Below are 24756 nucleotides of genomic sequence, written 5' to 3'. Positions count from 1 at the left end.
TCCTTCGGGGAAGTTCATACTGTGATTTGAAAGGGAACAGTAACTGGAACTGGAATAAAGAATCCATGTTTCTGATGCACCTACTTACTTGAATGAGGCTTTGAGCACAAGGAGCTTCAAAGTTGCTGGAGGTGGGGACAGTCCATTAGCAATACAACCCAGTTGGGCCTTCTAATTCTATAAATCACACTTGCATGGTTATTAGCTTATTTGGATATTCTGGGTCATAGTCAGAGTTTCCAAGTCTGAGAACAGCAAACTCTGAGATGCTTCACTGCTAACGATTATTTAAAACCCAGCACCACCTACTGTGTTGTACAGCAGTGTAGTACAGAGTGAGTCTTTGCAGTTACAGTGTGTCTTTAAATTGTATCCAAAGTCTCTCTGCAAGCAAAATAAAGATAGAAAATCTTTGTTGTGTTTTGTTTTTTTCAGGGTTTAGCAGAAATTGAGCTTCCTCTTTGGTGCTGGGTGCGGCCATTTGTTTGAAGAGGTATATTTGCTTAACTATAAGGTTCCTGCAGTCACCAGGAGAGGGAAACACAGGCTTGAAGGATGCACAGAACACATGACCAAATGCTTCCTCAGAATCAGGGCTTGCTGTATTTGTTTAGGATTCAATTAGTAGCTTGTTGCTGGGGTCAGTGGGCTCATGAATTTACTCACTGCATTTTTTGTTGATAGACACTCTGAAGGACATTATAAGCTTCATGTGGTTTTGTTGGTTTTAATATCCAAATGTATGAATGTTTTAAAATTGCTTATATTCAGCAATTTTAGTGTTGATTTGCATATTCCTTTAGAAAAAATACTCTCTTTAGCTATCGTAGTCTTGGATCTCAGTTACGTTAGTTTTGTACAAGCACAGTATACAATGAGCTCGTGGATGTTGTTTATTTTGCCAAAATGCCTTAGTAAGTAATATAAGTAAAATTCTAAGAAACCAGAAAAAATATTTCCTAACAACAGACTTAAATTCGTATGGCAAGATGTCTGCTGGTTAAATGTTCCTGTCAGATATGTTTTAAAATCACTAATGGGTATTTCAACCCTTCCTGTGCGTTTCTGAAAGCCTTCAGTTAGATGTTGTGTTTACTGAAGTTAAATGATCCGTCAGCTGAAATGTTTACAGCTGTTCTGACATCTAAGCAGAAATTATTTTAGTGTCCAACAGTGTTTCCTAATTTATCAGTTTTGAGTATCTTAGTGATAGAGTTGTGTGCAGTTAATCACAACCCAGCCTACTAGTAAAATTGTTGGAATTGCAAATTTCTGCCAAGGAAATAAATCATTTGTGGAAACTCCCACTTTCAGTATCTATGTGTATTTGGGAAACTCCCTTTGCAGCTGTCTGCAGGGATAGGACCTTGGCAATCATGTTTGTACTTCTGCTGGTTACATTTTTTTTTTTTTTAACCTATGTTCTATTTTAAATTGTTCTACAAGCGCTGGTGAAAGAGCAGTTCATCATAGCCATAGTGGCATTTACAGAGCAGTTCATCATAGCCATAGTGGCTTTTACAGTCTTTTGTATGGGGACCCTGTATATAAATAACAAAAGGAACAAAGAATGCGTTCATCTCTTTTCAATAGTAAATGGAAACGGAGTGTTGGTAATGTATCTGAATTTATATAAAAAAGAAACAAAAGGCAGCAAATTATGTTCAGGATTTGCCTTCTACTTTAAGTGTTGTTTATACCAAATGTTACTGGTGTGGTCTGACTGGCATAGACTTTGACCCAGTTAACTCCCTGAGTTAATGCTCCCATACAGGTTTGAGGGGCCTTTTGATTCAATGGAAATCCATTAAACTTGCAAAGCTACACATAACAAAATTGCCAACGTCGAAAATTGTGCTGGAACAGCTGTACTGATCTGAATTCAATCCTTATTTCATAGACCCATTTAGGCTGGAGATGGCCTCTAAGATCACCGAGTCTTAACCTTCAGTCTAGCACCAAAACCTGTTTGCCACTAAACCACGTCCCCAAGTGCCACATCCACATTCTTTAAATACCTCCAGGGATGGTGACTCCACCACTTCTCTGGGCAGCCCATTCCAATGCTTGACAACCCTTTCTGTGAAGATTTTTTTCCAAATATCCAACCGAAATCTCCCCTGGCACAACTTGGGGCTGTTTCCTCCCGTCCTGGTGCTTGGTACCTGGGAGAAGAGACTGAACCTCACCTGCCTACAACCTTCTGAAAGGGAATTGGAGACAGTGAGAAGGTCTTCCACGAACCTCCTTTTTTCCAGGCTGAATACCCCCAGCTCCCTCAGCTGCTCCTCACAGGACTTGTGCTCCAGGCTCATCCCCAGCTTCATTGCCCTTCACCAGACACACTCCAGCCCCCCAATATCTTTCTGGATTTGAGGGGCCTTAGAATACATTAATATAAAGTCTTGCATTATTTTTCAAGGCTGGCTGGTATAAGTGAATCTGTTAAATAATAATGTTCTCATATTGAGAGTTTGCAGATGGTTCTTGTCTTCCAGCTGCTCAATCTAATTTGCTTTTTGAGAAGCTATGCATATACTGCAAGTAATTTGTGACTGTACTTTGATTAAGAGACGTTTGTGCAATATATGACATTAACTGTATGCCAAACTCAAAATCATGATATCATCTTCTAGGATGTGTGCCAAAGTGTTTGATGAAGCAATCGTCATGAAAAGTTACAACTTTGTTTTAAGATCAATATGCTTATTCTCTGAGAAATGGCTTATTTATTGCAGACCAATGCTGGCTGGCATTTTTTGATGTTCCAAGCCAACAGTATGTCTGTAGATGTTTGGAACCTAAGAGCCATGGGGTATAAGGGGAAACTTTGAAGCTTTCTGGTTTTAAGTGTTTCTTGGATTTCGACTGAATATATATTATCAAGACTTCAGTGACCTATTTTAAGTATATGTAATAAATAAGTCAAGTATTATTAGGACTTCTTCACGTTTTCTGATGTAAGGTGAAGGAAGGGATGGTGGTTGAAATTTAAAGTATAGGAGTTCTTTTGACATTGAAAGAGGATTTTTGGAAGTTGTGGCCTCATTTCTTCTCCTTGTTGCTGATTTTTTTTTTATATTTTTTTTTTTTTTTTTTTTTTTTTTGGTAAAGATAATAATGCAGCTCACCCAGCAGAAGTAATTCTGATTCGTGGTTATTTGTATTTTCACAAGATTGCCTTACTTAATAGATGAAGGATTCAGGCAAGTAATTTGCACCTGCTCTTTTACAATCTGCAGTTGTGAAGCATGCAGCTGACAAATATATTGTCTCTCAATATAATGGCTGTGTTTCCACTGTCATCTAGAAACTTGAGACTAAACTATTTTGGTAGAATTAATAAAATAATAAAGCTTCTAATAATCTACTCCTGACTCAAACTTAGGTCAGGTTCTGTTAATCCCTCACTTTCTTAATGCTTTATTATACTGTAGACTTCTGTGGAAATACATAATGTATGAATCCTTACTTTATTCTGAGTGGAACTTAACTACTGAGCTGACTTGCTGCAGCTGAAAGAAAGCGTTTTTCATGCTATTTTAATTTTTTTTAGTGCTTTGTTAGTTTTTCTGCCTCGTCTGTTGCTGTGCTCTTCTTATGCTGCTTTTATTTGCAGTCCATTCTTGCAGTTTCCTGTAAATTTGTCAGCAAGAGGAAGTGCTCCTGCTGCAGACACAGCTCAGCCCTGTGGTGAGACAAGTGAATTTATACCAGCAAGGACAGCGTTCTGCCAGATGTGCTTGTGCCCTCACATCCCATTACCAATGATAAGTAGGATTGCTTTTGGCTGCCAGCAAGAGCTGTTCCTGGCAATGGCAGAGAAGACTGGCTGGCTTCCTCAGGCAGCAGCCCTGCTGGAATGAAATCCAAGTGCTGGTTCCAGGTGCTTTGGTTCTTCCTTTTAAGGCTGAGTGATACCTTATAGCATTAAAGAAATGAAGCATCTCTTTTGGAGTGAAATTCTCCCTGGGCTAGCTTGGTTCAAGGCTGCTTCTCACTACTGATTTCGTGGGGACAAATGAAGATTAATCTGAAAGTCTTATACCAAAGGCCCATGCATAACAGAATTTTGCTTTTTGAAGGAGGATATATTTAATACTCTTTCACATTCCCTGGCAGACATGTCAATCAAATCCATAAAGTTTTCATGTCTTTTCGGATGCCTTATTTGCCATTTTGAAATACAGTCCTTCTGGTGAATGTTTGGTGTAGAAAACTAAACTGAATTTTCAGTCTTCCAAAACCGTGAAACATCTAAACTTTGGTTGTTCCTTGGTGGAACATCCGCTTGTGTGTGTGTGAAGTGTCTTCTGTTCTGACTCTGGGATCATCTTGATAGTGTTGGAAATCACCAGAGAAGTCAAAATGGGATCTTGGAACTTGAAATGAAAAATCCTGCCGCATTTCTGAGTACTAAAATGCAGAAAGAGACGGGACAGCATGAGGAAGGTTAGAGAGGATAAACAGTACTCAGGAACGTGTGTTGGATAAAGGAGGCATGGTTTAACGAGACTGTTGAAGTCAAAGAGTGTGGTACTGTAAGTTCTGGAGTTTGGAGGGGAAAACCAGGAGTTAGGTGTGTCACATCAGAAAGGGGAAAGAGGAACTGAAGGGTTTTTTCCAGTATTACATATACTCAAGTGCTGTCATTCTAGATCAAGTTTTTTTCCTAAGTTGGAGAAATAGCTTGCAAAGATGCTAATGCAGGCTCGGGAAAGTATGCTTAGATAACAGAGAACTCGGGAGAAAGATTGATTTGGAGCAGTGTGCCTTAAATGGGTGACTGGTATTGTAGCAAATAAAGCAAGTGAATTTAATTCACAGTCCACTGAGCTGAATCCTCTGTAATTGCTTTCTGTGTGAAAAAAAATCTGTCAAGCCACTGAAACAACTGGGAATTGATCCCTATTGAAGAGCACTGGGATCTTGTGTTCTGATATGCTGATCCTTTCGGCTAACAACAAAAGTGTGTGGTGTTTATGGTTCAATTTCCCTTGGTGTAGAGCCTGGCAGTGGAAGGAGTGCAAATGGGTGCCCTATGGGGAGAGAGCTGTTTTTCTGGCCCATACAGCCACGAGCAGGATCTGAAATGTTATTTTCTTTTGTGCTTTGACTGTTGGGTAGTTTACAAAAAGATGTGCTGTATGGAAACTTCTTCCTTCTATTTTGGGGTACAGATTCATGTCCATTTCCCCAAAAAAATGTGAAGTAAACTTTGCTTGACATACTTATATATGTTTTGTCCATCATTCTGAAACTTGCTAGTCGGTTTGTCTCATTCAAACCTTTGAGCCTGGAATGTTTTTTAAATCTAGATCAGCCAGTGAAACACTTGAATCCTTTTAAGAACTGCAGATGAAAATAAGTGTAAAACAACGGCATTTATTCATCATCAGCTGGTGATACTTGTGAACAATTGTGCACTGCCAGCCTCTTGAATTCGAATTTTATTGTCTTCTGTGGTTTGTGTAGCATCAAACGTACCAGCAAGACTTGCTCTAAAGCATGTCCACTCTGCAGAATTTTTTCAGAATGGCTATTTAGATTGTCTTGGGTTGAAGAGGGAAGGACAAGCTCCAGCTGTGGGGGAGAAAACAGATTAAATACTTACAGTTCTGTGGTGCAGTGCAAGTCCCTGAGGCACAGGCTCTTCAGGAGCACGGGCAGCATTTCAGGGCTGTGCCTCTGCCAGTGTGGGAGCTGGAGTACACCGAGAGAAAAAAGGACAACTTTCTTTTTCTCCCATGGGAAAGTGGCTGATCGAAAGGTGAGCAGGAAGAAAGTGAGCACTGGAAAGTCCCCTCTGCTTTCTAGCTCGACGTCTGCCAGCTGTTTGAGCTGTGCGGGAATTGATTTATAACCTCTCTGGGAAGCTGGGAACTGTGACAAAGATAGCGCTGCCCGCTAACGGTGGGGGGAACAGGAAGCAGCAAAGGAAACAAGTCATTGCCTCGGCGTCACTTTTGGCCACAGTGCAGATGCACGAGCAGTTGGGGCAGGCTTTCTTTTCCTTTCGTGTGTCGAGCAGACAGCAGCTACAGCTGCGGCTCTCAGCCTGGGAGTTCCCAACCGTGCGAGAAGTGCGGAGATGTTCCTGCCATGCCTGAACCGGGTCGTATGTCCTTAATGGCTTTGTCATCACAAAGGAAACAATCATTCGGGAAAAGTGGCAGCAGGAAAACTATGTGTCGATCGGACAAGGTCACCAGGTTAGTGCTTCTTGTGGCTTGTGTTTCTGTCATCTTTTCTCCTTGAGGGAGAGAGCAGACTGCAATTAAGAGTAGAATATGGTATCTGGGCTAAAACACTTTTGACTCATGCAGAAATTTAAATGATAAAGGATTGGAGGGGAAGAGATGAGTTGGGTGTTAGTTGTAAACTTGTCAGAAAAGAAAAGCAAGTTGAAGCAAGTTAAAGGGAGTAAATTTAGTTATACAGAGTATTTCAGTCGGGTTTATTTCTCTTTGTTCCCTTTGTCTTGCAAGATTTTTTTTTTTTTACTTCAGTGTTTGTACTGTGCTATTAATCCTTCTGAGAGAGTATTGTGAAAGGGGCTGTTAGAGGTATGAAGAAATGGAATGTGTAACCAAAAAAAGTAGGAGAGATGTGGAAAAGTATTTCAGAAGTACTGGAGAATGGTTAATAAATGGACGAGAGATCTGATAATTCTGCAGAAAGTAGTTTTAAGAACAGATGGTAAATGCTTAGATGGTTGAATCAGAGAAATCATTTTAACTCAGAATTGCTGAGAGCATATAGGGGAAACTTCTCCTGTTCTGCAGTGTGTAATGCTGCCTCATTTTTGGTAAAGCCTGATACTTCAGTCTCCCTCTGCATGACTTGAGGAATGCATTCATTTCTCTAAGTTATGTGTTATATATGTCATGTTATTTGAAGTTATATATTCAGAAGTAAACTAGCATCTGGCTTAGCTAGGTTTTACTTCCAAGTAAAACTTAAAGACTAGAGCTTATGAGATTACAGTTTTGAAAGTTCTCAGATGTCCTTGGCATAGAGAGCATTGTTACAAATTCAGATCAGGTTTACTTTTTGTACTGCAGATTTGGAGGCTGTGTTTTTGGGTTTTTGTTTTTTTTTTTTTTTTTCCCAGCATGGCCAAACAAGGCCAGATCGTAAATATTATTAAAACAAGTGAGAACTTCTGAAACGGCTATTAGCAGCTGTAGTCTCAGAGACAAGGGTAATATATTTTTTTTACCTATATAGTGCAAGATGTGGAGATGATCACATCTGCCATATATTCTGCTGAAGTTAAGCAAGAACTGAGGACTCTTCCAGGATGCAATCCTTAATTGAGTCAACTTGTATTTGCTCTAATTGGGCTGAACGCCAATAGCTCTTAGGGCCAAGAGGGGTAAGTGTTCTTCTGTAATGTAATCCAGATTTTTAATGTGGCAGAATTTTACTTTTACTCATGGAGGGACTTTTAGCTTGTAAAATAATGCCTTAGCCTTCAATCTAGCTATTCTCTATGCACTGAGTGAGGGGATAGATTAAAATTGCCTCACAAATGTATACATTTACCTGCTATACAATAACAGAAGTCTGCTATCCATTCAGAATTTGAGCTTGGTAGCAGTACTGTGATTCAGAAAAATACTTCTGTATATGATTGGCCCCATCCTGGTTACAGGCTGAAGTGCGTAAATTCCCTTTTTTTCATGCTGTTTAACTTTCAGGGTACTTTGAAATAAAAACTGGCTCATTGCGATAGTGTTTGAGAAAAGTCTGCTTAGGTGATAGACTTGGGCTGATTTCATTGATACATCAGCAATGCACTGCAAATTGGTTTGGTTCTCAGTCTGGTAGACCAGTTTGTACGTAAGAAGTAATTACAATAGTGATTGTATAAGCTCTGTATCATGCTCCAGAGTGCTGATTGCACTCTTCTGTCTTCCCAAAAGCACTCTTGAATGGTGAAGCACATCCTAGAAACTGCTGTTCTGCTATTTCTCCAACTACACTCACAGGCACAGAATTGTCGCAGGGATCACCTGAGAAACAAAGTGATGCAAGGCTGTTCCCTGACTGCTGCCATCCTCTTCTTGTTCAGAAGGTCCCATTCAGTGGGGGAGAAGATTAATTCAATAGCCACATGCAAATGGGTTTGGCACCTGGTGAAAAAACTGATTAAAAAATATGCAACTTGGTGAGTGGGAAGAGGGATAAAGTGTGTAGCTACTACTAGAAGCTTTCACCAAACAATGCATGGGGGCTGTTGCCTTCTGTTTGTGGCAAAGGACCAGTGTCAGAAGGAGCTTTGACTGCACTGGGTGAGCTCTTTCTGTTAACTTGGTCGTCAGCCCTGTGGAAGAGCCTCTCCTATGCACCACGGGTGAAAATGTGTAAGGGGGGCTTCGGCTCGTAGTGTAAGAATGTAACTGTGTAAGAAACAACTGGGAAATATCCCTCTGTTCTCAGTAATGCCAAAGTTATCAGGCTCTGCAGTGACTTCAGTGACTGCTATGGCAAACACTGCTATGCCGTTACCTGGTAATGCAGCATCCATATGTTTAACACCATCGTGTTAAAGAAGTTACAACAGGAATATCAAGAGTTGAAGGAACCATTCAGTGAGCGAAAGGCAACCATACTGTAGATGCTAAGACCACAATAATCTTTGAGCTTCCGTTTTTTTCCTTCTTCTCTCCCACCCCTATAATAAAGATTCTGAAGTTAGATTTGTTTTGACAGCTTTCTCCCAGCAGTGTGATGCAAAATAGCAACATCTGTCCTTACAGAGCTGTTTTCTACAGTCAAGAAAAGAAGAAAAATCTGCCTGGGACGAGAATCAGAGTACTTTAATGCATTTTAGGAGCCTAACTGAAAGATTTCAACTCAGAATATCAAAGTCTTCCCTAAGTGTCTGCTACGTGCCTGCAAATGAAAGTGCTTGAGGAGTGTACAGATGTGATGGGGAGTGTTTTAAGCCACACTGAAATCCAGATAATAGGCTTAGCTGCCTGTAAATCTGTTGAAAAGCCTGGTGCATTAAGTGGGCTCATTAGTTCATGTCACATGTACTTGGTGGCATGGATTTCAGCTGTCTCTCCTTTTGCTCACTTCTTTTATTCACTCAGCTGGGCTGGGGAAGTTCTAAGTTTTGGTCTCTGTTTTCAGGACTGTTTTATAGTAAGTAGCCAAAAGTAAGAAATGGGGAAGCAGAACCTGATACTCTGCTGTCCTTTCCTGTCAGCTAAATCCCATAGTCACACTGTAGAACCGGATTATTTTATTTTCTCCTGCTTGCTCCTCTGCTTCCATATATTTTTTTTCTTTCCTGTCTACTTTAAAATCTGGTTTTTCAGGTAGAGAAAATAATGCCCATCCAGACGTGCTTTAGTGAGTAGTCTGACTGGTGCACTCCCCTATAGAAGGCAAATGTGACCAGGACAAATATTTCTGTATTTACCTAGGGCAGCATGTACTTATTGCCACTGTTTGACTTTGGCTTCTTAGAAATTTTAGCTTACTGGTTGTTTTGAGTAACCTCTCTGAGAGGTTAACTCTGCCTCTTCTCATGGTTTTCAGCCTGGGTACAGAACAATGAAACAGTTTCACACCATGCACTGGGTGCTTCAATCCTTTCTTCTGTTCTTCCTGGTAAAGGTACAAGGGATTGGAAGACCTAAGATGAACTTGAAACTGTTGGATGGCATCGAGACTAACGATGGAAAAGTAATGTCAGAGTATCTTTATATGAATGAAAAGGTTTCATTTTTACTTAGTCTATTTTCTGCACACAACTAGAAACAGAATGAAAACTTAAATTAAGTTTTAATGTTTAAACATTGATGTGCTTATTCTTAAAAGAAGAAGCCCAGGACTTGCCTTTGCAATCCAAATTTCAAGGAAATCACTCTTAGCAGTATTGATGTGGTTTGGCGTCAGCGGCCAGCTGGGTAACACTCTCCATTTCCCTCATTTCAACTTTTCTGCAAGATGCGGAGAAATAATTTGAAGGATTTAGGGGGGAAGGGGGGATGTTGGCTTCTGCTACTAATTTTTAATTTTTATTCTGAAAAGCTTAAAATACATGAGTAGCCCCTTTTTGGACACATTGCCGTTGCTGGAAATTTCATTGAGGAGGAGGAAATAACTCAGCTTGGAAAGATCTCAAGTGATTTAATAAGAACAGGGAGGAAATAGCAGGAGGAAGGATATAGCTGAGTAGAACAAAAGCAACTTACCTTTGGTGAGCAGGGAGGTCCTGGGAGAAAATTAAGATACCACGTTGTCTTGATGTGTCTGCTATGAGCGCCTTTTTAGGACCTTGGGTTCTATCTTCTCTGGCTGAGCCTGGTTCATAACGCTGGGGACCTAAACCTAATTTTTGTGATTAAGTCTTCTAGGCTGCCTAGAGAATTTAATTTAGTTTAAATTTTGCTGGTTGAAATTGCTGGGAACTTCCACCCTTTCCCACACATGCATCATCAGCAAATGGCAAGCAGTTAGATCTGAATCCTAAACTGATCCACTGCAAGATCCACTGACTTGCATTTCTGTTTTTTCCTAACCCATACAATGGATATGTACTTTGCTGTTACACCTCAACAAATCTGAAACACTTCATTATTCTTTTCAGAATGTGAAAAGCCATTTTAGATTGGAGAGGCAGGTGCTTGGGTAGGGTGTTGTGCTGAGGCTCTTGGATTCTGTGCTGAGCCTCACGATTTACCTCCCTTACTGTCCCTTTTGGGTAAAGGAGAAATGAACAAGATCTCTTCAATTTCAGTCCTGCACTGAAAGCTTATCAGTTCTAAACCATCATTCCTTTATTAGAAATTAATTAACTGCAACTTTATTTGTTTGCTTTTTACCAGCAAAGGTCTCTAGCCCTATACCTGATGATAATAGAGCTTTTTTGTCTAGGTCAAAATTCCCATTCTCTCCATGCACGATTTCTTTTCTCCATGACACAGTAGGATCTTTAGCCTAGTTCTTTTAGCAGTTGAAGAAAGAAAGGGCTCATAATGATATATCAGAATAAGTTACTACTTCAAAAACTAATCTTTTTGGTTTAAGATGACAGCAGAAAGAGTGGTAACTGTGGAGATTTTTGGTGTGGAGCATTGCATAAATAATTGATATATAAATTAAATGGAAGCCTGCAGAAATCTGAGAGGCACTTCGTTTGCACAGGTTGCTGTCACATGTAACATCCAGTATGAGATTATATACTAATCCTCTACCTGAAGGACTAAGAGTTAAAGAGTAAAACATGTCAATACCAGATGTAAGTAGTATTGGATGCTGCAGTTACTAAACCTTGACTTGATTCCCTGGTTGTACAGAAAATAACATTTTCTGTATATACATGCCATGAAGCATTTGGGAGAAGAAACCAATTTTCTTTGCAGTCACCTGCCTGATTAAGTCTTGCAGTGTTATCTGGAGTATTTTTAAAACATAGATACTTAAGTAACATTTACTAAGCACTTTTCCCTGTTTCAACAACTGTCAATCACTTTTGAGAGCTGTATAAAAATAAATCGGGGCTTTTTGCACCACGTTTTTTTATACATTACAAAGTTCCTGGAATCTCTGAACACCCTGTCTGTGTTACATTCTTGAGTGCTGAACCACATTAGTTGTTTGGAAAGCTTGTTTAAGGAAACAAGCCTTGCTTCTCAGTACTCATTCCTTAAAGTAAAATCTGGGTTTTAAACTGTTTTTAATTATTCTAAATTGCAGAATGATGGCCTCGCAGGAGCAGGTCTGGCCAGTCCCAATGAAGGCAATTGGAGCACAAAACCTTCTGACAATGCCTGGAGGAGTCACCAAGTCAGGGTATCTTCATAAAAAAGGAGGCACCCAGCTGCAGATCCTAAAGTGTAAGTTGAATGAGGTATTAACTAAATTAAATGTTTTAAATGCTTGCCTCTGGGGTCAGAACAGATTTCATACTAGCAGACTGTTGAAGCTGTTTTTCCACTTTGTGTTGTAATAGAATTTTACAGAAGTATATGTATGAAAGACTCCTATTGAAAGATCTTCCTTTAATTGTTTTGCAACTGTAAATCTTAGATAATAAATGTTGTGGTTGATTTTATTTTGCTTGCTTAGTTCTCTTGTCCAGTCCTTCACAAGTAAGATTTTCAAGACAAACAGATTCCCAGGATATGTATCAATTTCAAATACTCTTTTCTGAAAGAAATTAGTACTCAGCTTTTTTTTCCAGTTGGTTATTCTGTGCTGGAAAAAATATCCCCATCTCCTACTGCTGTTGTGAAATGGAAATTTTCTCACTGCCAACATTGGGCTGTACTTAATAACAGTAATTTCTTCTGAAATCAGAGTCTATTTACATGGGGAAAAGGTCAGATTTTGGGTTTACTTATATGCTATTCATTTGGTGTCCCTGTTTATACTTAAACTATACTTATATAGTTAAGGACAAAGATTACTGCCTTTGATAAAGGAAGGAGTCTTGGCCTCTTTCAGAAAAAAGAAAACAGGATATAATTTTATTGGCAGGATTGTGTTCTTGAGGTGAAAGAAGAGAGGGAGATAATATTTTCGGGATGGATGTAAATATGTATTTGTGTCCTGTGGCTGCCTTCCTGCTATTGCTTATTCCACTAATAAAGGAGCACAGGTGGAGGTCAGGCCTGCAGTATCTGAGGCTTCTTTTGAAATTTTCAGATCAGCTGCCTCTCAAGTGACGGAATCAAATGTTACCCTTATTCCTGAAACTCTGCAAATGGACGGCTTCACTGTGTGACTGATCATCAACAAGCTGTCACTTAACTAGTTTGTGCTCATTTACAGTGATTCATATGATTGCTAAAATCTTGAACAATGATTCTACACATGCTAAGAGGTTCTAGTTGTTCTGCTACCCTTGGATTTATATTTTGCTCACTTTTTATCTTTTCAGGGCCACTGAGATTTGTGATTATCCATGAGGGATGTATCTACTATTTTAAGAGCAGCACATCTGCATCTCCCCAGGGCGCATTTTCTTTGAAAGGTTACAACAGGTAAGGGCCAAGGAAGCTGGTTAACACCCAAGCTTCTTCAACTTCATGCTAGGGGCTATGGGTTTCATTTCTAATGAAGTTAAACACAGCTACATCTGTTGTTTGGGTCAAGTATTGATCTCAGATTCCAAGAAATGTATTCCTTTCAAACTGTATATATGGCATTTCCTGTGCTTGGTGAGTGGATAGCCTTCCTCTTCTGTAATTTAACCTGTAAAGCTGTGTGAATTGCAATGACCTTACTCCTGTTACTGACTAATGCAGACTGCATGTGCAGATAGATGTGGATTTGTTCAGATGAGCCGTCTTTGCTCTGTAGTGTCCAGAAAAGAATCAGAAGAGAAAATTTATGGAGTTACTGGTTCAGCAACTGTAGTTAGTGTTGAAACTGTCTCAGCTACAGAGTGCTAAATGAGAGAATGCATGTGCCACAATGTGACTCATTCCACTACACATTTTTAATCTTAATATTTACTTTGCAAGTTGAAGACAGAAATGTGTGGCTTTCAAGTTAGCCTGTACTGTCAGGATGTGAATGCAGCAGTACAAGGCCTACTAATACAAGTCCAACCTGACTTTAGGGAATTGCTGTTGAAATTGATGCTAAGAAAGGTTTAATGAGAATGAGGGAATATGGAGAAATATCATCGTATTGACCCTAACCACTGCAATTTTATTGTATTTGTATACGTATATCTTGTACTGTATAATGTTCTCTGACTTGTGGAATAAGGAATTGCCTTTTCTTAAATTATGAGAGCTTTTCTAACAGAGCACAACAATGGCATACTTTTAAAGGAATGCGCTTGTAAACATTGCAGCTGGTTAAAAATTCAAGATCAATTTGTAGAAGAAACCCACACTGTCATTTTGTCATGACACCAGCTTCTGCTGTTGACATGAATGTGAACAATACCATGGAATCTGTAGATGCTAGAGATCGTTCATTCCTTTTTCTGTATCTTCATTCTAGCAGCCTCATAGAGACCTTGGTTGGAATAGGGACCAGGTCTTGATTAGTATAAGGCACAGACAAACATTATTGTAAAAGAATTTGAAAGAACTGAATTGTTAGACTGAGTAGTTGCATAAGGGGTTTTAAAATTTTTCTACCCCTAGGAGTCCCAAATGAAGAAATTCCTTACGCACATAAAAATGAAAGCAGTTGAGTTATGCTTGTTTTAAAATAATTAAAAAATGTGTAAGAATCTGTTTATAAGGGAAATGTGTAAAAATGAAGTTTGCCTTTATTATTAGCTTTTCCTTATTTTCATGGGTAATGTGTTTTGCTTTCTCCTCTGAAATAGTGACTTCTTGAAATAAGGGCCACAAGCGCCCCGAGTACCTCTTGCAGTGTGTGATGCTTATGAATTAATGTGGTTCATTAACTCTTGAACAGTCAAAGCAGCTGTTTATAAGAGTCTGGCTGGTGGATCAACGAGTGCTCTTTCTTTTGTATTGTCCCTTCTACCACAATAATGGAGAAGCACTGCAAATGCACATATGGGGATTTCTGTGGTGATTTTCTGGGCTTGGGGGTTATTTTTCAGAAGACAAAACTGACCAGTAAAACTGCTTTCTGTCAGTTTTTATGACTTGCATAGCAGCATTAACTATGGATTAAGGCATTTCTGTATTGGTTGTTCTGTTTCTCAGGGTTATGCGGGCAGCTGAGGAGACAACATCAAGCAATGTGTTTCCTTTCAAGTTAGTTCACATAAGCAAGAAGCACAGGACGTGGTTTTTTTCAGCTTCTTCTGAAGATGAAAGAAAGGTAACTTTCTTCTTTTGCAATAGAATTTTCCTTGAAGCAAAAAGCGAATCTTGGACTTCCCTAAAATCTAAATGAACTGGAAATGCAGCTGTCACTGAAATTTGTATGCCTAGTTCTTTGGGCTCCTCTAAAAATCATGTCTGAAGTTTTAACTTTTAAGTTGGTGTTCATTCAACTTGTAATTTAAGGAATGGCTTTAACATACTGGATGGCAGGGGTTTCTCCGCATTTCATAAATATTCCGTATTTATTTTTCACCAAGGAAAGAGTAATGATACTTTAAGCCTTTGTTAAATTCTGAAAACTGTTCAGTGAAATCTCTCACCCATAAACGTACTCTGAATATATGTCTGGCTTTAGGAACAACAACCTGAAATTTGCAAACTGAAAATATAATACTTCAGTATGTTCCTACAGCATTTTAGATAGTCAAAACATTTGACTGCTAAGTTTTTTCAATAAAAGGTCATGGATAAATACTATCTCAATGTATGTTCCCTGCACAGTTACTCTGTTCTTACAGAAGACAAGGTACATCTCCATTTAATGATTTAAAGATTGATGTGTTGAATGTTGTATTTTTGTTTAGAATTGGATGCTATCCTTGAGAAGGGAAATTGATCACTACCATGAGAAGAAAGAAACAATCACAGAATTCAGGTATAAACCCTTATTCTTTATTGGTTTTTTTATCCCTTTTGCACTAGCTTTTTACAGTTGTGTTTTAGGCTTTTTGTACCTACAAGTAACTTCCTGTTAAATAAGAACAGGCACAGTAAGACTCGAGAAGAAAAGCCCTTCCCAATTTATAATTTAAAGAATATGAACAAAACCCCCGAATCTTTAAACAAAGAGCACTTTGAATGTCAGCTTTGTGTAAAAGAAATGAAATCTTCTAAAATACAGCAGCAACATATCTGACTGTTAATTGAGAAATAGGAACAGATTGCTTTTCCAGCATTCCTTTCCAGTGCTGCAGTCCTGCTAAACAGAAATAACTCTGTCTTTTCTTTTGCAGTGACTCTGGTTCTGATGCAGACAGTTTCTATGGCTCAGTAGAACGTCCCATTGACATCAAGTATTCCCATCATTCAGCAGATAATGAAGGTGAGAAATTCAGACACTGATAAATAAGGCTTCTTTGTCGCTTATTAATTTCTTCTGAATTCTGCAGGAATTATTCTTGTAGATTAAGCAATCCGATTTGTAACTGTTTTTTTTTTCTAGGTGTATCTCTGTTGCAGTTTTAAATCAGCAACAGGTATTCTGTGCCTTTAACTGTTGGTACAAATAAACTAAAGAATTTCAGGTCTTTTGAGGAGGTTAATTAAAAGTGACAGCCTGTCGGGTAGGCATTCACAGCATATTTCAGCAACTGAGTTCCTAGTCAAGAAATATGTTTATGGAAACCAACATGAAAAACCCTGCCTTGAGGTTCAGCAGAGATCCTATTCTAGGCCTTTCCCATCTGCCCTTTCAGATTTCTAAGGGCAATGTTGATAAGAGCAAGTACTCTCATTTCCTGAAAGGAAATTCCTGACTATTCTTCCTGACTAGGACAAAAAGGGAGGAATGGGTCTTGTTAGGAAATCCGGTTCCATTGCTGCAAGCCGAGGAGAACAGACTCATCAGCATTTCACGTGGGGTTGTAGTTTAGCCCTTCTGATTTTATGGGAGGGGAGGGTTGTATGCAAGATGAATGACAATAAGAGGCCTAGAAGGAGTTTAAATTAGGAAAATTAGAATAACTGATTTTTATCAGATATTCTTACCTTTTTTATGGCATTCCTCTGCATATTGTCCTTCAGGCTCCTCTTATAATCAATGAGGAGAAATTACTGCCTAGAAGTAACATGTTTTCTGTGGCTTGGTTATTCTGATTTACAGTTAAAGGCAACATTGAAACCGTCTAAGCTATTTGTTGTGGTGCTTTTTTGCTGTTGCTGTTGCCAGAGCAAGGCAAAAGAATTGAAACTGTTTTGTAGATCCCTAAGCTTGTTTAATCTTCCATGTTGCAAAACGATAAATTTTTCTGTGGTAGGGTTAAGTTTTGGGGTTTTTTTTCCCAAGTGGTTTTGTGAATGCATCCTTATAGTTGTGTCTCTGCAACTGATTTGAACTTCTCTCAGGAAGGCTGGAACACTAGAAAGTGTCACCAAAAAATAATTCTTCCAACTTTTAAGTAGGAAAAAAAAATATTGTGTAGCGTACTTCATCTGCCTCTGTTATAAGTGATGACTTTTAAAATTGACATAAAAATTTAAGGAAACATCTGGAGAGCGGAGAGGTGAATCGAATTTTTTTTCACCACTTTAGAAAAAATATCTGAAAAATACTTGTTTTAAAGAGCCCTAAGTGCTTGATACTCAGGTTTCTTGGGTTCCAAGAGTATTTATTAGAGTCTGACACACTGATTTTTATCTGCAGATTACGACCAGGAGGAGGAGGATGAGTCTTATTTGCAGCCAGATACTTCTGACATAGTGAAAGATGGTATGTGATTTCTTTGATTCCCCTCATGAAAGGCCCCCAGTGAAGGCAATATTCATGTGGAATGCCAGGTTATTATTTTGTGTTGGTCATTCCTGTTCTAACTGGCAAAATAACTAAAGTAATGCAGAGGTATCTAATCTTGAGAGGTATTTAGGGTCAGAAGTTTGTAATAACAGCAGTAACCATTTACAGAAAGAATTACATGCCTTTAGGGGTATGTTTTCTTGCAGACCTCCTGCCTGGAATGACCTGTATCTGGTCATCAGTCTGGAGCAGCAGTAATGTTTTTAAGGAAAAAATAGATTATGAAGTGAAAAATCTTTGCTAAGTCATCATAAGCCTTGCCTGAAGAAAAATACCAGGAGTTTGTCTATAACTTTCAGAACTGTGCTGAAAGTAAAATGCTTATCCAGCATGCTGAGTACTGTCAGACCCAATGCCAGTGAAATATCTTAGATCACACAGAAAATTGATTTGAGAAGTCTCTTTTGACGACATACTGCATTCCCCCTCAGTCTGTCAAGCTTTTTGGTTTTCTGTCTGTAGATATGGTCCTGCCCCCTGCGTACCCACCTCCGCCCATTCCTCACGTCAGGAAATCTCCCTTCTCGGAAGCGAGGGCAAATTCCTATGCTGGCAAACCAACTGCACCAGTGCCACCACCACCTCCTAAGAGAAGCTTACCTGAAATCAAACTGGAGCCACCCCCTGTGCCCCCTTTGCCTGTGTTCAAAAAGCCTGCAAGTGGCAAAGAGTCTCACCCACTGCCTCCAGAGCCTCTGCCTCCCGCCCAAGTCCTTGCTCCTCTGGAAACATGCGAGAAGCTAAAAAGCTTGAACCTTTCCCCACGGACTCCTCCTCCTCTGCCAGCCAATAAACCCAAGTTGTCACAGCTTGTTGAAAAGCTAGCAGAGCCCAAAGTGCCAAGGGAACATGGTAAACCTGGACTGTTTGTGCCACCAGTGCTCCCAAAGCCACCTGTGCCAAGCCACCAGCCCCCTGCAGTCAAGCCTAGAACAGAGAAATCTTTATGTCCCCAGTTACAGTAAGTATGAAGACACGATGTACTGTTGTTTTTCCATCACTTATTAATTAACAAATTTAGACATACTCAGATTCATACCAACATCTGTGTCTCTTCCCTGCGCCGTCCCTCTCTGTGTTGTGCTTTTTTTGCCTGTTATTTGAAAATCTGCAGTGAATCTAGCTGATCTGGTTGGACCTGTTTTGTGCATGAGCTTGGACTAAGTGATCTCTAGAGGTCTCTCCTTACCCAAATTAATCTGTGATTAACTAAATTAATCTGCAAGTACTGCCTCCAGCTCTGGGGCCCCCGAACAAGAAAGACATTGCCCTGTTAAAACTGTTCCAGAGGAGGCCACTGAGTTGATCCAAGGGCTGGAGCACCTCTCCTATGAGGACAGGCTGACAGAGTTGGGATTGTTCAACCTGGAGAAGAGAAGGCTCCAGGGAGACCCTTAAAACACCTTCCAGTACTCAAAAGAGCTACAAAAGAGCTGGAGAGGGACTTTTGACATGGGCATGGAGTGATAGGACAAGAGGGAATGGCTTTAAACTGAAAGAGGGGAGGTGTAGGTTCTGATTAGATATTGGGAATAAGTTATTTACTGGGAGAGTGGTGAGGGACCAGCACAGATTGCCACATAAACTGTGGGTGCCCCATCCCTGGAAGGGCCACACTGGGTGGAGCTCCAAGCAACCTGGTCTAGTGAAAAGTGTCCCTGCCTATGGCAGGAGGATTGGAATGAGATGGTCCTAAAGGTCCCTTCCACCCATAACCAATCTGAGATTCCATGATTTGGGGGCTAAACTGAAACTTCAGTTCTAGTTTTACCATTCCTTCAGTGTTTTGTGTATATTTGTTCTGCTTTCCTGATGAGATATCCTTCAGTTTTCATTCTGTTTCTGCCAGGAGATCACCACCAGATGGACAGAGTTTTAGAAGCTTTTCATTTGAAAAACCAGCACTACCCTCCAAGCCAAGCCAACCTGATGATGACTCAGATGATGACTATGAAAAAGTAAGATCAAGCAGATGATCCATTCTAAAGGAATATTTTTTCCTTACTAATGTATACCTTTGGGAACGTTCTAAGTGCGTTATTTTAGGAGAAGAGTAGCTTTCTGAAAACACAGTGCTGTTTAATTTTTTTTGCATTTCTTTTTGAGCTTTAGTGAATGCCTTGATAAGTTACAGAGTTTAGGATTGGATATAAATCCTAAAGAAAGAAGCATAAAGATTAAATCACCATTAATATTTTTAGATGATGACTGTAGCTTATTTGCATAACAAGTTGCTTAGGGTTTTGAGTTGTCATTGACTTAACAGTGATTTATTTTCTTTATATTGTTTACAGGTTGGGCTGCCTGCTTCAATATTTCTTAATACCTCTGAATCCTTTGAAGTTGAAAGGTAACATTTGATTTTAAAATAGTTCCTTGGAAATCCTACAAAAACCTGTACTGAACCGTAGTCCAAAGATCATTTTGATAACTTGTGTTTAAAGCACACACTGAAATGTTTAATATACAAATCACTTTCTAGAGAAGTTAGTTCAGTGCTCATATATCAATTGACAGATGAGAATGAAATGTGATTTGGCTCCATCTGGAGGAGGGTGTTTTGCCAGGACGCTGGATGGGACCAGAGAGCCAGATGATCTGTGCTGCACTGCTGGTTCAGGTGCTAGAACAGTGACTTCCTTTCAGCTGTGATCTACTATGAATTATTACACCCAAACCAGATATTTCTATTGGGAATTTTAAGACTGTAGGTATTTGATTTATCTAAGTGCTAATAACATGTCATGCACATGAATAACTGTAACATATGTTATGGTTTATTCTTTTTAGGATATTTAAAGCCAGTAGCCCACAAGGACAGCCACAAAATGGATTGTACTGTATTAGGAACTCATCTACTAAGCCTGGAAAGGTAAATTGTAGTTGCTGAGTCTAACCCCCAAAAAACTTCTTGATGGAGACATACTGCATTTTATATACATCAAAGTACTTAACAATTTAGATGTGGTCTTTTCTTAAAGCAAGAAAAAATGAGAGAATCTCTATTGTAATGTCCGTGATTGTAAAAAAGAATTACACTGAATTTTAATTAATTCTTTAATAATACCTTGACTTAGAAGAGCTTGGTATCATAGACTGAATATGTTGCACTTTTCTTCTTCAAGGTATTGGTTGTGTGGGATGAACCTGCAGGAAAAGTGAGAAACTACAGAATCTTTGAAAAGGTCAGTAGCTGCACTGCGTATGCATCTTTAGATTATGTATGTCTGTGTGTATAAAATGGGTGTGCCTATAGGTAAATATCAGAACTAACAAGTTAAAGTCTATAATTTTTCCCACCTCTGGCAGTAAAAATCAGCTGATTTATAGATATCTGGTCTAGGATAAGAGTTCGAATACTCAGATCTGGGCTAACTGCTGTATCATGTATCATCATAAATTTCAGCTCCAGTCAAATCCTAGTAAATCCCTGAGTTTAATTTGGACCTATTTGTGTGACTGACTGGTTTGCAAAGGAATAGTGTATTTTAAAGAACTTAGTCCTGATGATGATATTCTGGCCCTTTTTTCTTTAGACATTGAGCTGGAAACATTACTGGTCAATGGTTACATATGTTTTTGTTCTACGACAGGATGGCAAGTTTTACCTGGATTCAGACATCATGTTTTTGAACATGGGAAGTTTGGTGGAATACTACAGCACTCATGTCTTGCCCAGTCACGACAGCCTGATTCTCAGGTGTCCTTATGGTTACTCCAAGCCAAGGTGACAAGACAGCCATGGTTCACTGACACCCCGCTGCCCCTGAGGATGGGATTCCTGCCGCTGTTGGACATCCTGCTGTTTGCACACACAAACTGAGTCTGTTTCCACCATTTATTCTCACATGAATTGTTGTATAAATTCCAGTTAGTGAACTTTTGGTAAAACCTTAAAGTCCAGATCAGCGGATTTTATGGTCTTTTCTTTTACAAAGATCCGAACTGATTATGCTGTGAAAGCTGTCCAGGATACCCACACCTTTTATAAAACTGCTGCTATTACTAATCTCCTTGGAATGTCGAAGATGAACATGAACAAAGAAGTGATCTGAATACAGCTGATCTAGGAAATGGACACTTCTGAAAGTATGTCAGAATTTATTTGTGACAGGGAATACTAATACTCTGACTTGGAGGTACTACTCCTAAAGTCAGAATTGGTGCTCAACTGAGATATTTTGTATTACTTGTATAGTTGATATGTACATAATGAAGATTTCTGTGCTAATTATTTGATTTACTATAGGTAAAGATGATCAGGAAACGAGGCTTTTTTTTTAAGCCACCTCTTACATCCGTTCACCTTCTGAGTACAGTAATCACTATCAGGTACTATCTGGCTGATATGGGTGTGGCATCCCACATACTGCTTAATGACATGCACTTCACGTAAGTGTGGAACAATATTGATTTGGCTTTCATGGCAGCCCCATTACCTAGTTCTGAACTGGAAGGGTTTGTGCCACTGGTATTTTTTAAGGGTATGAGAAAAGAGAAAAAAGGCTACTTGAGTTTTTAGGGGAAGGGAAGGGAGCCATTTGAATGTTCCAAATTCCAGCTAGCAGTTTTATCTCACATTGCCACAGTCAAAGGTTCTTTAAACAAAGCATGAAAAACCACCTGAAACCATGATTATGATGCTACTATTGCTCCATAAACCCTTGTGGTCAGAAACAGGTTGTCAGCCCGTTAAATTCTTTTCTGTTCTAGGGCAAAACACACTACCCTAGTCTGCCATAAATTTTTCCACTGTTAGACTTTCTACTCAGTTTGTAGTTGCATGCAAAACAAAATTTGTTTTTAATATACTATCAATGATAGACATTACCAGGATGCTTTTACCATTTGTTCCCTAATATTTTGGGGACAGGTATCCTAAATCCAAGGGCTTGATGTTTATGCCAAAATTAGTCTTGGAAAAGATATTTATTTTAATAAGCTTTTAAGTAATTCTGTTGATCCAAAAATACTGTCATAATGGCCTGATACTCTAATAATGTTTACAGGGCTTGTAATAATAGTACAAAAAAATACTGCCACTCCTGAAAAAGAATGTAACTGGATTTTATAAGTCTGAATCTGTGTCAATCTACTTTTTTTTTTATTACCTTTTCAAAGTTTATACATGCCCATTTTAATCTTGTTATTAGATGGTCACAACTTTAAAATCATAACAAAGCCATTACAGAATCAGAATTTGCTTTTTATGAGAACAGTAAACCAGGATTTAGTCCCTAGGGAATTTTCCTTACTCATCAGAAGGAATATGAGGATCATACACAGGAATTGAGGCAGGAAACTCTGCCTCCATCTTTTCCAAGAGACACAGACATACACAGTATCAGTCTTTTGATCTCTGTTCCCACTGTAATAGGGCTTATGTGTATAAAGAATGTGAAGTACTTAAAATTCAGATTCTGTTGAATGTTGGATATTTTAGGTCTAATTCCTTTTATTTTAAATTAGTATCCCTGACATGATCCTCTCTAAAGAAGGCTCAGCCAAGACAGCATTTTAAAAACTTTTTCGGCAAATATGTATATCAGAGCAAGTTCAAATTTCTTGCTATATTCACACCTGTCTACAGAGTAAGATTTTCTCTGTCTGGGAATAATTGACTTCATTGTGTTGTGACAATCCTATTTATGGTATGCTCACTTTGGGGCCCTATTCAGATACCTGATTCTTTTCTCAACCTTACACTCAGAAGATTTTAAAATTCTAAACATCCATTTAAACCATAACACGCTCTTTACCTGTGTAATACAAGAGTTGCAAATATGTAAATTTTTGTGTTAATTCTCTTTTGTATCTAAATGTATAGATTTCTGAAATGGATAAAATTTCAATGCCAGTCCACCTTATTTTGTGCAGCTGTCTTTAATTTCATGGGGGTGTGTTCTAATGCTTTTGTTTGTAGCTGTGTTCTTCTAATAGTGGAGTTAGAGGAAGTAATTCTCAGTGCCCCTAAGAAGCAAATCTTCATGTTCTAAACAAATTTGCAGTCATTTACACTCTTTCTTCCTCTTGTGCCTACATCTAGTCTGTTTTATAACAAATCAGGTGAGTTTCTGGTGTTTGTAGGGAGGAAAGACACAGCTAGAATGCATGGCTCAGTATGTCTCCTGTATTTCTCACTAATCTGCCTTTCCTCATTCCTTTACCACAAAGCAGCCTTTGCATCTACAACCTGCTACAAGCTCCTTAGCTTTAAAATAGTTTGTTGGGATTGTAAAAGCAGCATTTGAATCATATAAAGAACGTAGTTCATGAGTTTTGTAATATCCAAGTCAAAATCATTGATACTAATTTGGAAGAAGTCTTGCTTCTTGTGACTGAACCTCCAGATAAAAGTATTACAGGCCATATTTGGATGGGGATTGCTGTTCTAGGGAAAAAAAATAAATTACAGTGCTTCTGAAAATAAAACAAGGGACAATCAATGGCAGCATGTCATAAAAAGTGAACCAATATCCAAACAATTTTTCCATGACGATAAAGGTGCTTTGTGTCAGCAGTCAAGCATTCCCCACCTCAGAACTTCAGTTTTCACAAGAATAAGTAGCAAGAGTATTTGTGGTCTCAAGTGGCTTCATCCTTTGGAACGTGCAAAAGAGTGCTGAAGATTTTGGAAGCTGCAAGTGTGATTATGTAGAATTTGGGGACATCTGCTGGTCAGCCTGTTCCACGCAGGGATCCACACAACAGCAATCCAGCAGCTGAGCATGTGTGTGGAAGTCATTTGGGACAAATCAATTTTAAGTGACTTCAGATAGAAGCTGGAGATCAAAGCTAACTTCAAGTGGAAACTTAATAGGCTGGGTCTTTGAAACTTAAGACTCTTCAGGCTCATCTGTCTCAAATAAGTAGCAATATTGTTTAGCAAATTTGCTCATCTGAATGTCTTCTAACCTAAAGAACAAAGAGATAAATTATTCTTTCTGTTTAAATTATTCCTAAAATATACTTTGAGGTAGAATTTACATACTGGACATCTGAGCACCACCTAAATTTATCCACATTGTGAAACATGAGGCAGCTGTTCTGAATATTAAATACTTCACCTAGCAGCAAGCAAATTGCGTGATGTTGCAATAGTTTCCATCTTATGAAATACTCACCTCCTTAAAGTCGAGGGGTTTTTTCCCCTAATAGTGGGAGTGCTTGAGATGCCCATAATTACAGACCCCTAAGTGGGAGAGCTTATAGTCCTTTTACTACACTTAAAGTACCAAAATATCAAATACCAAACACTACCAGAACTTTCAGACAGAAAGTATTTGAGCTCACTTGCAAACTGGATGGGCTGAAGTGAATATGTTCAGTAGGCTTCAGGTATGGAGCAAGCCTTGTAGCACAGCCACCTCCAAATCTATTCCTTCAGGGCTCCCATTC

The 24756-nt window shown here is 39.0% G+C and overlaps 1 protein-coding gene across 5 annotated transcripts in view; it reads left to right on the top strand.

Annotated features, from left to right (window-relative positions):
- SH3BP2 (SH3 domain binding protein 2) overlaps positions 1-23241 on the top strand; it is a 36909-nt gene extending 13668 nt beyond the window's left edge. For 2 of the 5 annotated variants that reach the window (XM_066185272.1, XM_066185270.1), the window contains 12 exons: positions 11719-11858; positions 12905-13007; positions 14664-14781; positions 15371-15441; positions 15800-15888; positions 17209-17274; positions 17821-18319; positions 19208-19316; positions 19653-19708; positions 20149-20230; positions 20484-20543; positions 20952-23241. In XM_066185272.1, the coding sequence (XP_066041369.1) occupies positions 11720-11858; positions 12905-13007; positions 14664-14781; positions 15371-15441; positions 15800-15888; positions 17209-17274; positions 17821-18319; positions 19208-19316; positions 19653-19708; positions 20149-20230; positions 20484-20543; positions 20952-21089 (1530 nt within the window). In that variant the 5' untranslated portion in view covers position 11719 and the 3' untranslated portion in view covers positions 21090-23241. Of the gene's footprint in view, positions 1-6057; positions 6213-9695; positions 9736-11718; positions 11859-12904; positions 13008-14663; positions 14782-15370; positions 15442-15799; positions 15889-17208; positions 17275-17820; positions 18320-19207; positions 19317-19652; positions 19709-20148; positions 20231-20483; positions 20544-20951 lie in introns of those variants that run through there. The other 3 variants (XM_066185268.1, XM_066185273.1, XM_066185271.1) reach the window with 3 other exon arrangements.
- The last annotated feature ends 1515 nt before the right edge of the window (positions 23242-24756 follow it).

The sequence above is a fragment of the Chamaea fasciata genome, unplaced genomic scaffold (assembly GCF_029207755.1).
Source record: "Chamaea fasciata isolate MVZ Bird 193981 ecotype frontalis unplaced genomic scaffold, bChaFas1.0.hap1 SCAF_6, whole genome shotgun sequence".
In the NCBI taxonomy this organism is placed as follows: Eukaryota; Metazoa; Chordata; class Aves; order Passeriformes; family Sylviidae; genus Chamaea; species Chamaea fasciata.
Note: the sequence above shows the minus strand (reverse complement) of the source record. Positions and strands in the feature narration are given on the sequence as shown.